This window comes from Muntiacus reevesi, chromosome 13 (assembly GCF_963930625.1).
Source record: "Muntiacus reevesi chromosome 13, mMunRee1.1, whole genome shotgun sequence".
Taxonomy (NCBI): Eukaryota; Metazoa; Chordata; class Mammalia; order Artiodactyla; family Cervidae; genus Muntiacus; species Muntiacus reevesi.
The window spans coordinates 69,536,871-69,551,180 of record NC_089261.1 but is presented as its reverse complement, the minus strand read 5'-3'; the positions used below and the strand labels follow the sequence as shown (position 1 = coordinate 69,551,180).

The following is a 14,310-nucleotide window of genomic DNA, read 5'->3' as shown; positions in this document are numbered from 1 at the left end:
TTGACTTGAATCCGCCATGGGTGTACATGTGTTCCCCATCCTGTCCCTCTGGGTCATCCCAGTGCACCAGCCCTGAGCATCCTGCATCGAACCTGGACTGGAGATTCGTTTCACATATGATAATTTACATGTTTCAATGCCATTCTCCCGTATCATCCCACCCTTGCCCTCTCCCACAGAGTCCAAAAGACTGTTCAATACATCTGTCTCTCTTGCTGTTTCTCATACAGGGTTATCATTACCATCTTTCTAAATTCCATATATATGTGTTAGTATACTGTATTGGTGTTTTTCTTTCTGGCTTACTTCACTCTGTATAATAGGCTCCAGTTTCATCCACCTCATTAGAACCGATTCACATGTATTCTTTTTAATGGCTGAGTAGTATTCCATTGTGTATATGTACCACAGCTTTCTTATCCATTCATCTGCTGATGGACATCTTGGTTGCTTCCATGTCTGGGTTATTATAAACAGTGCTGCGATGAACATTGGGGTCCATGTGTCTCTTTCAGTTCTGGTTTCCTCAGTGTGTATGCCCAGAAGCAGGATTGCTGGGTCATATGGCAGTTTTATTTCTGGTTTTTTAAGGAATCTCCACACTGTTCTCCATAGTGGCTATACTAGTTTGCATTCCCACCAACAGTGTAAGAGGGTTCCCTTTTCTCCACACCTTCTCCAGCATTTATTGCTTGTAGACTTTTGGATAGCAGCCATTCTGACTGGCGTGTAATGGTACCTCATTGTGGTTTTGATTTGCATTTCTCTGCTAATGAGTGATGTTGAGCATCTTTTCATGTGTTTGTTAGCCATCTGCATGTCTTTAGAGAAATGTCTGTTTAGTTCTTTGACCCACTTTTTGACTGGGTCTTTTATTTTTCTGGAATTGAGCTGCAGGAGTTGCTTGTATACTTTTGAGATTCTTTGTTGCTTCATTTGCTATTATTTTCTCCCATTCTGAAGCCTGTCTTTCCACCTTGCTTATAGTTTCCTTTGTTGTGCAGAAGCTTTTAATTTTAATTAGGTCCCATTTGTTTATTTTTGCTTTTATTTCCAATATTCTGGGAGGTGGGTCATAGAGGATCCTGCTGTGGTTTATGTCGGAGTGTGTTTTGCCTATGTTTTCCTCTAGGAGTTTTATAGCTTTTGGTCTTACATTTAGATCTTTAATCCATTTTGAGTTTATTTTTGTGTATGGCGTTAGAAAGTGTTCTAGTTTCATTCTTTTACAAGTGGTTGACCAGTTTTCCTAGCACTACTTGTTAAAGAGATTGTCTTTTCTCCATTGTATACGCCTCCCAATTTTAGCATCTCACATATATCCCACTCTGACAGTAACTTTGTTAATTGTTTATAATACATTATTTCAAATAAGACTGATCTTGCGGAAGGCAGGGCTTTTTACCCTGGTCGCTTTTCTGGTGGTAGTCACTGTCAGGGACAGAAAGTGCTTGCTTGTGCTCTTGTTTGTCATGCAGGTAAGAGGGAAAGTGGGCAAGGGCGCGAGGTTGAGCTGAAGCAGAGGATTTTACAGCCTATTGTCGTTTGATCTGAGGGCTTCCTTCACCTCTCCACCTAAGAGTCCCGTTCACATCCTGTGGGTGTTTCGCACACCGCATCCTGGGGAGGACAGGGCAGTGTGGAAGTCTCCATTCTGTCCTCCCGGAGGGTCAGCACTTCGGTTTAAGTGGTAAGCCGTTTTAGTAAAGTTGGGCATTGTCAGCTTTTCTAGACTTTTTCTTTCTTGCTCTGGGAAATTGGAAACGTAACTTTTAGCTGTGTATCTATTATGCAGATGTATTCAGTGCCTTTGTTATGATATTGTCTGTAAGGTGTTCAGTGACTGGATAGGAGGTGTTTTTTAATCACATGATGCTTCATAATCACTTCTGAAGGTCTCCATCCTGAAGGTCTAACTCAAGTTCTTACATGTCTGTAGGGCAGATGTTAACAGTATTTTCTAATATGAACATATGTTCATAGATTACGGATAGTCTGCTGGGTGTGTACCTAATAAAAGTTTAAATTCTAAGCACTTGAAGAAAATTTGCGGAGCATGTTTTTTTTGCCTGTACCTAATTGCAAAAACTGAAAGCACAACTCTACCACAAACCAGAATGTTTCCGGTGGAGAAAGCCTTCCGCTTTTACAACTTCTAAGTAAAATGTGTTTATTTGGGTGAGGTGAAGGGTGTGAGGGTATTTTGTTGGGAAACTGTATAGCGGCATAACATATGTTAAAATGAGAGTTATGGTTGCGTCTCTACTTCTCATATCCTGGACTTGTTATCAGTTTCTGAATGCAAGTGTACTTAGAAGACAGCAGAGAAAATAGAAGAGATATAAAGTAATGGACAAACTTCATATCGGTACAGCATGGATGCTGACTTTGAAAACAACAGCTTCTGGCGTGAACTTGGCAGAAATTTGTGGGTAATGGTGGGTGACGTTGCAGGCAGGGGAATCTTGCATCTTTTGAGGTGAACAGGCAAGGGAAAGAGCGAAGATAGTGGCCACCCAGGAGCTGAGTGTTTGTCTTGAATGTGAAAATGTCTGGTCCACTGTTAAATTTTTCAGCTGCATCACTCACATGACTTATGGCATTATTTCCACCAAAAAAACCTTGAAAACGTAAACAACCACTATTTTCTAACGTGTTTGTTCTCAATCTGAGATGATTGTCCTGTGGTGGGAGGTAAGTGGGTGGTGGGGCGTATTACATCACACCCCACCCCTCCGCATTTTTTTTTTTTTAATTATACATAGCTGCCTTTCACCTCTATTCCTGGAGATGCTGTCATTCTGGTATACTTAGACCTGTAAAAGGGACTTGCCTGAATCTTCACAGGAAGAAGGATGATGATGTGTAGTTTAGAAAAATTGTTTGGGTCATGTAGTCCTTCTATCCCCTGCATCCTTCTTTGGAAAATGCTGCTGCTGCCGCTAAGTCACTTCAGTCATGTCCGACTCTGTGCGACCCTATGGACAACAGCCCATCAGGCTCCTCTGTCCATGGGATTCTCCAGGCAAGAATACTGGAGTGGGTTGCCATTTCCTTCTCCCTGGAAAGTGCTATTCCAGAACAGATAATATGCATCTAAGGAAACTATGTTATTTCACAGATTTCCTCAAAATTTTTGCAGTAGGTTTAAACCTTTGCTTGATTTTGGAATCCTGTTTGAAGGAGACAACCCATATAAAAGTCTTTATTGGCCTCCTCTCTGAGAATCAGTTATTGGCAGTGGTATGTTCTTAAGCAGAGTTAGAAAGGTGGTCTGAGAAGCCAGCCTTGGCTACAGCTGGGAGTTTGTAGAAGAGTTAGTCGTGGAAGGAAGGCTTCAGGATTGTCTGTTAGAAGTGTTCTGGGATCCAAACCCTTGAAACCTCAACGGTTGTAGAGTATGTGTTGTAACAACAGGCTGCTGGGTAATTTTAACACTGGTTATGGGATGTAGAGTTGGAAAAAGTATCTCCTTCAGATTCTTTAAAGGTTTTCATAGTGAGGAGCTTTTCTGGAAAAGGTTAGCACTTTGCTTCTCACGGGAAGCAGGGAGAAGGCGTGACTGCACTTGTGTGTGTGTGCTCAGTTGTGTCCGACTCTTTGTGACCCCATGGACTGCAGCCCGCCAGGCTCCTCTGTCCATGGAAGTTTTCCAGGCAAGAATACTGGAGTGGGTTGCTATTTCCTACTCCAGCTGCACTTATAATGTAACTTAAAAGGTAAACCTTTCCCTCCCATTTGACTGCTTCCTAATGGATGTTCCTCTTCTGCATTTGTAGTTTTAGACATGTTGTGTCATTTTCTGTTACTCAGTTCTACTTCTGAACCAGAGACCATCTGACACAAAATCAAATAGAAAATTGTAGAAAGGAGTTTAGTGTCAGAAATGTAGACCTCTGGCAGGGTTCTGCATTTGAAAGGGGCTTTCAGTACAGACAACACTTAAAAGAAGCAGTGTTATTCCTTATTTATTCCTTTAAGCTTTTGAATAGAATCTTTTCTTCGCAGAGTTTCTGGAATACAGTAGAAAAGAGCTAAAAATAGCTTTAAGAAAGCAGCAATATAGACATTGGTTGTTGAATGGTATCTGTCTTAAAGTGAATTCTTTAATGCAGTAAGTTTTAATTCAAATTTCTTAGCAAATATAAACACTCATGACTCTTAATGATCTTTGTAGGGCAGAGTTGCTTTTGCTTCCACTGTGAGCACTGAAAGGCCTTATGTGATAGTTCTGCCAGTCCTCAATATTGTATTTTCCTTCTGTTGTAAGCTTAAGTAATTAAACTTGAAGCATATATAAATATTGTCAACTTGCTGCATATGTGGGTATTCAGTGTTACATGGTAAGAAAGTTTGTGTAGGTTGGATGTATCTACATAATTTTTCCTTTTCCTACTGTTTTTGTAATGAAGTAGTGGTAGAAATGGCATTGTGAGAATATGTCTCATATTATTAGGAGTGTCCCCACTTTCCTCTCTTAGTTCTGGATGTTCTTTCTCTCTTGGCTTCTAGACTTACTAGCTCTTTCTCTTAGGCCAGGTGTAACTCATCCCTCTGTGTGTTCACGCACATACATGAGGCCTCAGAGTAGACACACACACACACATACATATATACGAGGCCTCAGAGTAGACACACGCACACATATACGAGGCCTTGGAGTAGACACACAATCTGCACTCCATTCTCCAGCCCTGCTCTCACATCCTGGAACACGTGAGGTGCGTAGTGGCCTTTTTGCTCTAGTTATTGCTTCCGTCTTGGCCATTTCCCACCTTCTGGTCCTTGTTCTAATCTCAGTTCTCAATTCAGCCTGCCCTGGCCACCCTATTTAATACTATAAGGTCCATCACCCCCATATTCCTGACTCTTTTACCCAACATATTTTCTTTTTTCCGAAGTTCTTATTTTCTAACATGCTGTACACTGGTCTGTTTTGTATATCATTACGCCCCCCCCCAACTACAAATTCCATGAAGACAGGAATTTTGTTTTATTTATTGAAATATTCCTAGGGCCTACTGCCTAGAATAGTGCTTGGTACATAGTGCCAAAGATTAGATGCTGAATTAATAAAATAATATTTAAAAAATGAATTATCATTAGGAAAGGAAGAGGCATGAAGAGAAATGGTGTAATACTAATGATGTTTGCCTTTTGTTCTGTGTGTGATGTATATACAAGAATGAATTTTTTTAGGCTTAATTTGGTATCCTCATTTTTTTTATTTAATAGCTTTATTAAGGTATAATTTACATACCATAAAATTCAGCCATTATAATTGTGATCTTAGTAAATTTCTAGAGCTGTGCAACCATCTCAAAACGTTTCTTGTGTCTGCCCATATGTGGTTAACCCTCCCCACAATGGCACCCTGATTTTATTTGTTAATTTTTTGGTTCCCAGATCTTGAAAGAATAATTTACACAGCCATACTAATAGCTTTGTACTCTTAACAAATTACACATACAACTATGGAATTAACTATCCACTGCTTAATGCAGGAAATGGTATCTAACATCAGTGAAAAGAATGGACTTGAGAGTCAAACTGGCCACACTCTTGTCCAGCTCTGCCATTTACCAAGTTGCCCAAATTATTTTTGCCTCAGTCTCTCTATATGTTTTTTGGTGATAATAATAGTAATTAGCTTACAGAGTTATGAGGATTAAAGAAACAATGAAAAAAAATATAGTACAGAGGCTGCCTGTAAGTTAATGCTCAGTGAAGAATTAAAGTAGGTCTGAAATATATGTGGTAAATAACCTTGCAATAGAGAACAAAGTTCAGTTCAGATTCTAAGCTTCTGAAGTATGTATAAAATATGAACCATTTCCTGTCTTGGTTTGTAAATAGGCCTACTGCAGAATGTAAAAGCAGGTTAATTTCCAACAGGGAAGATCATTTCTCAGCATTTCTTTTGAAGGTATCTGCTGAACCATTTTACTGAATTTTCTGTGCTCATCTTTGAGAGAGTTTTGACACCAGGAAGGTAATTACCTACTTTTTTTGTTAAAATCCCAGTGACCATCAGAAAGTGTTCTGAATTGTCGTTTAGTCTTTTGTTGGAATATACTGTGAGACTTCCTCTAAGTAAGTGGGGGAGAGGTGTGTTCATTGTATCTCTTGCAACCTGATAAGTCTGAACTAAACTATCTTTAATAAGATCTTTTTCTGTGTTTTGTTATTTTCCCTTATGTACAGATGCACAAATCAGGGTCATCAGAAGCCTCTCGATTCAAAAGATGATAATACCGAAAAACACTGCCCGGTGACAGTGAATCCTTGGCATATGAAGAAAGCTTTTAAAGTCATGAATGAATTAAGAAGGTATTATTACTTTAACATGCCTTTATTTTTCAGTTGTATATAGGGGTACTCCCAGGTGGTGATAGTGGTAAAGAGCCTGCCTGCCGTTGCAGGAGACTTAAGAGATGTGGGTTCAATCCCTGGGTCAGGAAGATCCCCTGAATTAGGAAATGGCAACCCACTCCAGTATTCTTCTCTGGAGAATCCCATGGACAGAGGAGCCTGGCAGTCTACAGTTCATAGGATTGCACAGAATCAGACTGACTGAAGCAACTTAGCATATAGCGCATAGTGAATATATTCCCTGTCCCTCATTATTGCATTGTTTGCTCCAGAGAACATTTAAAGCTTTTTCTGCAAGTTTTTTAAAGGAAGGAAAAGAGCAAGTAATTTATCAGAAGTGTGACTGGTATAAGGCTGCTGTGTCCAATATGGTAGCCACTAGTCATGTTTGGCTAGTCTGAATTGAGATGTTCTGTAAATGGAAAATACATAATGGATTTTCAAGACTTATTACAAAAAAATATAAAATATAAGTTTAAAAAATATTACATTTTGAAATGATTTTTATTCCTCTATAATATTGGATATTTGGGGTTAAATAGAATTCTACTTAATTCTATTAGATTAATTTTAGTTGTTTATTTTTAAATGAGATTACTAGAAAATTCTGACTTGCATTATATTTCTGTTGGACTGGCTAGTCTAGGGTTTCTAACATCATTGCAAAGCATATGAAAAGAAAACTTTTGATAAAATTCTTTTAATTGAATGGTTAATTTATAATATGTTATTAGTTTCAGGTATACAACATAGAGACTCAACAGTATAGATTATACTCCATTTAAAGTTTACGAAGTAATGACTATATTTCCCTGCGCTGTACAATATGTAGGCTGTCCATTTTATACATACTAGTTTGTATCCCCTACCTCAATCCCTTCTCTCCCCTCCTTTTCCCCACTGGTAACCACCAGTCTCTTCTCTATACCTGAGTCTGTTTTTGTTTTGCTATATTCACTAGTTTGTTTTCTTTTTTAAATTCCACATATAAGTTAAAATGTAGAATATTTTTCTTTGTCTGACTTACTTCCCTTAGCTTATATAATACCCTCTAGGTTCATCCATGTTGTTGTCAATGGCAGAATCTCATTCTTTTGTATGACTGAGTAGTATTCCATTGTGGGATCTTCCCTGGTGGCTCAGTAGTAAAGATTCTGCCTGCAATGCAAAAGACATGGTTTGATCCCTGGGTTGGGAAGATTCCCTGGAGGAGGAAATGGCAACCCTCTCCAGGATTCTTGCCAGGAAAATCCCATGGACGGAGGAGCCTGGTGGGCTACAAAGAGGGTTGCAAAGAGTTGAACGTGACCGAGCACGCACATATATATATATCACCACCATCCAGTATTCCATTGTATAGATAAAACACATCTTCTTTATTCATTCAGCTGTTATGGACACTTTAGCTGCTTCTGTGTCTTGGTTATTATGAGTAATAATGCTGTGAACATTCAAATGCATGCATTTTCAAATTAGTGTTTTCATTTTCTTCAGATGTGTACCCAGGAGTGGACTTGCTAGTAATTCTATTTTCAAGTTTTTGAGAAACCTCCATAGTGTTTTCTATAGTCACTGTATCAAGTTATATTCCTACCAACAGTGTAGGAGTGTTTCCTCTTTTCCACGTCTTTGCCAGCATTTGTCATTTGTAGACTTTTTGGTGGTAGCCAGTTTTACAGGTGTGAAATGATCTCTCATTATGGTTTTGTTTTGCTTTTCTATGAAAATTACCAATGTTTAGCATCTTTTCATGTGTCTTTTGACCATCTCTATATCTTCTTTACAAAATGTATATTCAGACTTTCTGCTCATTTTTTAATAAGGTTTTTGCTATTGTATGAGCTGTTAAAGTGTTTATATAAATGACAGCAGCGTATCAGATGTATCGTTTGCAAATATGTTCTCCCATTCAGCAGGTTGTCTTATCATTATCTCAGTGGTTTCTTTTGCTGTGCAGAAGCTTTTAAGTAAAATTAGATTCTGTTTGTTTATTTTTACTTTTGTTCCCTTTGCCTTAGAAAGCAGATCCAAAAAATATTTTAACAATTTGTGTCAAAGAGTGTTCTACCTCTGTTTTTTCCTAGGAGTTTTATAGTTTTGGGTTTCCATTTTTTAGTTTGCTTTTGTATGAAGTATGAGAAACTGTTCTAATTTCATTCTTCTACATGTTAACTGTTTAGTTTTCCCAGCACCACTTGTGGAAGAGACTGTTTTTTTTTTTTTTTAATTAGTTGGAGGCTAATTACTTCACAACATTTCAGTGGGTTTTGTCATACATTGATATGAATCAGCCATAGAGTTACACGTATTCCCCATCTCGATCCCCTCTCCCACCTCCCTCTCCACCCGATTCCTCTGGGTCTTCCCAGTGCACCAGGCCCGAGCACTTGAAGAGACTGGTTTTTATACTTTGTGTATTCATCCCTCCTTTGTTGTAGATTGACCATAGATGCATGGCTTTATTTCTGGACTCTTTATTCTGTTCCATCGATCTATGTATCTGATTTTGTGCCAGTACCATGCTGTTTTGATGATGATAGCCTTTTAGTCAGGGAGTGTGATACTTCCAGTTTTGTTCTTTTTTTTTTTCCTCAAGAGTGCTTTGGGTGTGCAGGGTCTTTTGTAGTTCCATGTAAATTTTAGGATTATATACTCTAGTTCTATGAAAAATGTCATGAGTATTTTGATGGGGATTGAATTAAATTTATAGATCGCTTTTGATGATGTGAGCATTTTAACAATATTAATTCTTCAAAACTTATGTACATGGAATATCTTTTATTTCTTTGTATTATCTGTTTCTTTTTGTTTTGTCAGTATTTTATAATTTTCAGAGTGTAACTTTTTTACCTCCTTGGTTAAGTTTATTCTTAGGCATTTTATTTTTTTGGTGTGATTTTATTTAATTAATTTATTTTTATCTTTATTGGCGGACAATCGCTTTCTAATCTTGAGGTGGTCTTTGTGGTACATCAACGAGAATCAGTCATACATACAACGAGAATCACACACACACATATATATGTGTACCCTCCCTCTTGAGCCTCTCTCAAGCCTTTAGTCCAGCCTTCTAGATCATCACAGGGCACCAACCAGGCTGGACTGTCTCTTTAATACAGCAGCCTCCCACTAGTTATCTGTTTTATGCATGATACTGTATATGTGTCAATGCTGCTGTGCCAATTTGCCCTCTCCTTCTCCCACTGTGTCCGCCAGCCTGTTCTTTACATCTGAATCTCTTTTTCTTCTCTGTAAATAGGTTCTTCGTCAGTTATGTTTTTCTAGATTCCATATATATGTGTTGATATATGATATTTGTTTTTTCTTTCTGATTTAATTCACTCTATCATAGGCTCTAGGTTCATCCTTCTCAGTATGGCTGACTCAAATTTGTTTTTTTTTATGGCTGAATACTACTCCGTTTTATATATGTATCACTTCTTATCTAGGTTGCTTCCATGTCCTGGCTACTGTAGATAGTGCTGCAGTGAACACTGGGGTGCATGTGTCTTTTTGAATTAACGGTTTTCTCAGGGTATATGCGCAGTAGTGGGGTTGATGGGTCATATGGTGGTTTTATTCCTGGTTTTACAGGAATCTCCATATCACTCTCCATAGTGGCTGTGTTGGTTTGCATTCCCACCAACAGTTTAAGAGACTTCCCTATTCTCCACATCCTCTCCAGCATTTATTGTTTCTAGTTTTTTTTGATGCTGGTCATTCAGATTGGTATAAGGTAATGTAACCTCATTGTAGTTTTGATTTGCATTTTTCTAATAATGAGTGATGTTGAACATCTTTTCAGATGTTTATTGGCCATATGTATGTCTTCTTTGGAGAAATGTCTGTTTAGGCCTTCTGCCCACTTTTTGATTGGTCTGTTTGTTTTTCTGATAATGAGCTATATGAACTGCTTATATATTTTGGAGATTAATCTTTTGTCAGTTGCTTCATTTGTAAGTATTCTCTCCCATTCTGAGGTTGATTTTAATCTTATTTATTCTTTGCTTGGCTGTGGAAAAGCTTTGAAGTTTAATTAGGTCCCATTTGTTTACTTTTGTTTTTATTTCCATTACCCTAGCAGGTGGGTCAAAGAGGATCTTGCTGTGATTTATGTCAAAGCATGCACTGCCAGTGTGTTCCTCTAAGAACTGTATAGTGTTTGACCTTACATTTAAGTCTTCAATCCATTTTGAGTTTATTTTTGTATATGGTGTTAGGAAGTGTCCTAATTTCATTCTTTTATATGTAGCTGTTCAGTTTTCTCAACATCACTTATTGAAGAAACTTTACTCCATTATTATATTAATGCCATTTTAATCAAAGATTAGGTGCCCATAGGTGTGTAGGTTTATCTCTGAGCTTACTGTCTTGTTCCATTAGTTTGTCTTTCTGTTTTTATGCCAGTACCATACTGTCTTAATGGCTGTATCTTTGTAGTATAGGCTGAAGTCAGGAAGCTTGATTCCTCCAGCTCCATTTTTCTTTGACAAGATTGCTCTGGCAAGTTGGGGTCTTCTGTGATTCCATATAAGTTGTGAATTTTTTTGTTTTAGTTCTGTGAAAAATACCACTGGCATTTTGATAGAGATTGCAATGAGTCTGGATTGCTTTAAGAAGTACAGTCATTTTCGTAATGTTGATTCTTCCAATCCAAGAACATGGTGTATCTCTCCATCTGTTTGTATCATCTTTGATTTCTTTCATCAGTGTCTTACAGTTTTCTGTATGCAGATCTTTTGTCTCTTTAGGTAGGTTTATTCCTAGATAGTTTACTCTTTTGTTGCAGTGGTAAATGGAATTGTTTCCTTAACTTCTCTTTCTGATTTTTCATTGTTAGTGTACAGAAATGCAAGGGATTTCTCTATATTAGTTTTATATTCTGTAACTTTACTGTATTCATTGATTAGTTCTGGTAGTTTTCTGGTTGCAAACCTGGGGTTTTTCTGTGTAGTGTCATATCACATGCAAACAATGAGAGTTTTCTTCTTCTCCAATACAGATTCCCTTTATTTTTTTTTCTTCTCTGATTGCTGTGTCTAGGACTTTTCAAAACTATATTGAATAATAGTGGTGAGAGTGGACACCCTTGTCTTGTTCCTAATCTTAGAGGAATTGCTTTCCGTTTTTCACCATTGAGAAGAATGTTTTTGTGGATTTGTTTTATGTGGCCTTTATTATATTGAGGTAGGTTCCTTCTGTGCCAATTTTCTGAAGATTTTTTAAAAATCATCAATGGTGGTTGAATTTTGTCAAAAGCTTTTCCTGCATGTATTGAGATAATCATATGTTTATCTTTCAGTTTGTTCATACGGTGCATCACATTGATTGATTTGTGTATATTGACAAATCCTTGAATGCATGGGATAAACTCTACTTGATCATGTTGTGTGATCCTTTTAACATGTTGTTGGATTCTGTTTGTAGGAATTTTGTTGAGGGTTTTTGCACCTATGTTCATCAGTGATGCTGGCCTATAATATTTTTATGGTATCTTTGTCTGGTTTTGGTCATCAGGATGATGGTGGCCTCATAGAATGAGTCTGGGTCCTCTGTTATTTTCTGGAACAATTTGAGCAGGGTACTTGTTAGTTCTTTTCTAAATATTTGATGGAATTCACCTGTGAAGCCATCTGGCCCTGGGCTTTTGTTTGTTGGAAGATTTTTGTTCATAGATTCAATTTCAATGCTTGTGATTCATGTTTTCATATTTTCTGTTTCTTCCTGATTCAGTCTGGAGAAGGAAATGGCAACCCACTCCAGTATTCTTGCCTGGAGAATCCCATGGCCAGAGGAGCCTGTCAGGCTACTGTCCATGAGGTTGCAAGAGTCGGATATGACTTAGCAACTAAACCATCACCACCTGATTCAGTCTTGGAGGAATATACTTTTCTGATAATATGTCCATTTCTTCCATGTTGTCCATTTTATTGCTTGTAGTGATCTTACCTTTGTATTTCTGTGTTGTCTGTTGTAACTTCTTTTTAATTCTTAATTTTATTGATTTGAGTCTTCTCCCTTTTTATCTTGATGAGTCTGGATAATAGATTGTCACTTTTGTTTGTCTTCTGAAAGAATCGCATTTTAGTTTTTAGTGACCTTTGGTATTGTCACCTTCATTTCTTTTTCATTTATTTCTGCTCTGATGTTCATGATGTTTTCCCTTTCTATTAAAAGGGAGTTTTTTATTTTTCTTGTTCCTGTAGGTGCAAAGTTAGTTTGTTTATTTGACATTTTTCTTGTTTCTTGAAGTAGGCCTGTATTGCTATAAACTTCCCTCTCAGCACTGCCTTTACTCTCGCATAGGTTTTGAGTTGTCATGTTTTCATTGTCATTTCTTTCTAGGTATTCTTTGATTTCCTCAGATTTCTTCAGTGATCTCTTGGTTATTCAGAAGTGTATTGTTTAGCCTCCATGTGTTTGTATTTTACAGTTTATTTACTCTAGTTGATATTTAACCCTACAGCATAGTAGTCAGAAAAAATGCTGGATATAATTTCAGGCTTTTTAAACTTACCCAGACTTGATTTGTGATCCAAGATGTAATCTGTCTTGAAGAATGTTCCATGTGCACTTGAGACTAAAGTGAATTCTATTATTCTTAGATGAAATTCTTGTAGATGTCAATTCAGTCTAATTGGTCCATGGGTCATTTAAAGTTTGTGTTCCCTTATTAATTTCCTGGATAATCTCCATTGGTGTGAGTGGGGCATTAAAGTCCCCTAGTATTACAGTGTTACTGTCTTCCCCTTTTATAGTTGTTAGCATTTTCCTTAATGTATTGTGGTGCTCCTGTTTCTTCTTTGCTTGATTCCTTGATGATTATGTGGTGTCCTTCCTTGTCTCTTATGATGGTCTTTGTTTAAAAGTCTGTTCTTATCTGATGCAAGTATTGATGCTACATTTTCTTTTGTTTTCCTTTTGCATGGAATCTTTTCAGTCCCTCACTTTCAGTCTGTATGTGACCCTAGCTCTGAAGTGGGTCTCTTGTAGACAGCATATAGTTCTTGTTTCTGTTTCCATTCAGCCAGTGTATGTCATTTGGTTGGAGCATTTAATCCATTTAAATTTAAGGTAATGATATATATGATCCTTTTACCTTTCACTTTATTGTCTTGGGTTTGTTTTTGTATTCTTTTCTTTTTCTTGTGTTTCCTCTCTAGATAAGTTCCTTTAGCATTTGTTGGCTGGTGTGGTGGTGCTGAATTCTCTTAACTTTTGGGTATCTGTAAAACTTCTGATTTGTTCATCTAATCTGCATGAGATCATCGTTGGGTACAGTAATCTTGGTTGTAGATTTTTCCCCTTCATCACTTTAAGTATAGCCTATCACTCCATTTTGGCCTGCGGAGTTTGGTTGAAATATCTGCTGTTATTCTTATGGGGATCCCCTTATATGTTATTTATTGCTTTTCCTTTTCTGCTTTAATATTTTTTCTTTGTGTTTGATTTTTGTGATTTGATTAATGTGTGTCTGGCGTGTTTCTCTTTGGGTTTATCCTGTACGGAACTCGCTGAGCTTCCTGGACTTGGGTGGCTCATTTCCTTTCCCACCTTAGGGAAGTTTTAGACTATAATCTCCCCAGATATTTTTTCATTCTCTTTTTCTCTTCTGGTATCCCTCTAGTTCAAATGTTGGTGCATTTAATGTTGTCCTAGAGGTTTATGAGGCTGTCCTTCTTTCTTTTCATTCGGTTTTCTTTATTCTGCTATGCTTCAGTTATTTACACTATTCTATCTTCCAACTCACTTATTCATTCTTCTTCCTCACTTATTCTGCTTTTGTGAAGGTTTCCTGGTTGAGTGAACTAGTGCCTGTGTTGTTGCGATTTGAGCTGGATACTGTCTCTCTGAAGGGCAGTGCTGTTTCCATTGTTGTGTTTTGGGATATCTGTGGGCTTGATATGTCTGTGGGCAGCCTATCTGCTAATGGGCAGG

At 37.5% G+C, this 14,310-nt stretch overlaps 1 protein-coding gene across 5 annotated transcripts in view; it reads left to right on the top strand.

Moving 5' to 3' along the window:
- Positions 1-14,310, top strand: part of KLHL2 (kelch like family member 2) — a 162,497-nt gene that overhangs the window by 6,300 nt on the left and 141,887 nt on the right. For all 5 annotated transcript variants that reach the window (XM_065904664.1, XM_065904665.1, XM_065904666.1 and 2 more), the window contains one exon: positions 6,205-6,330. In XM_065904664.1, coding sequence (XP_065760736.1) covers positions 6,205-6,330 — 126 coding nt within the window. Of the gene's footprint in view, positions 1-6,204; positions 6,331-14,310 lie in introns of those variants that run through there.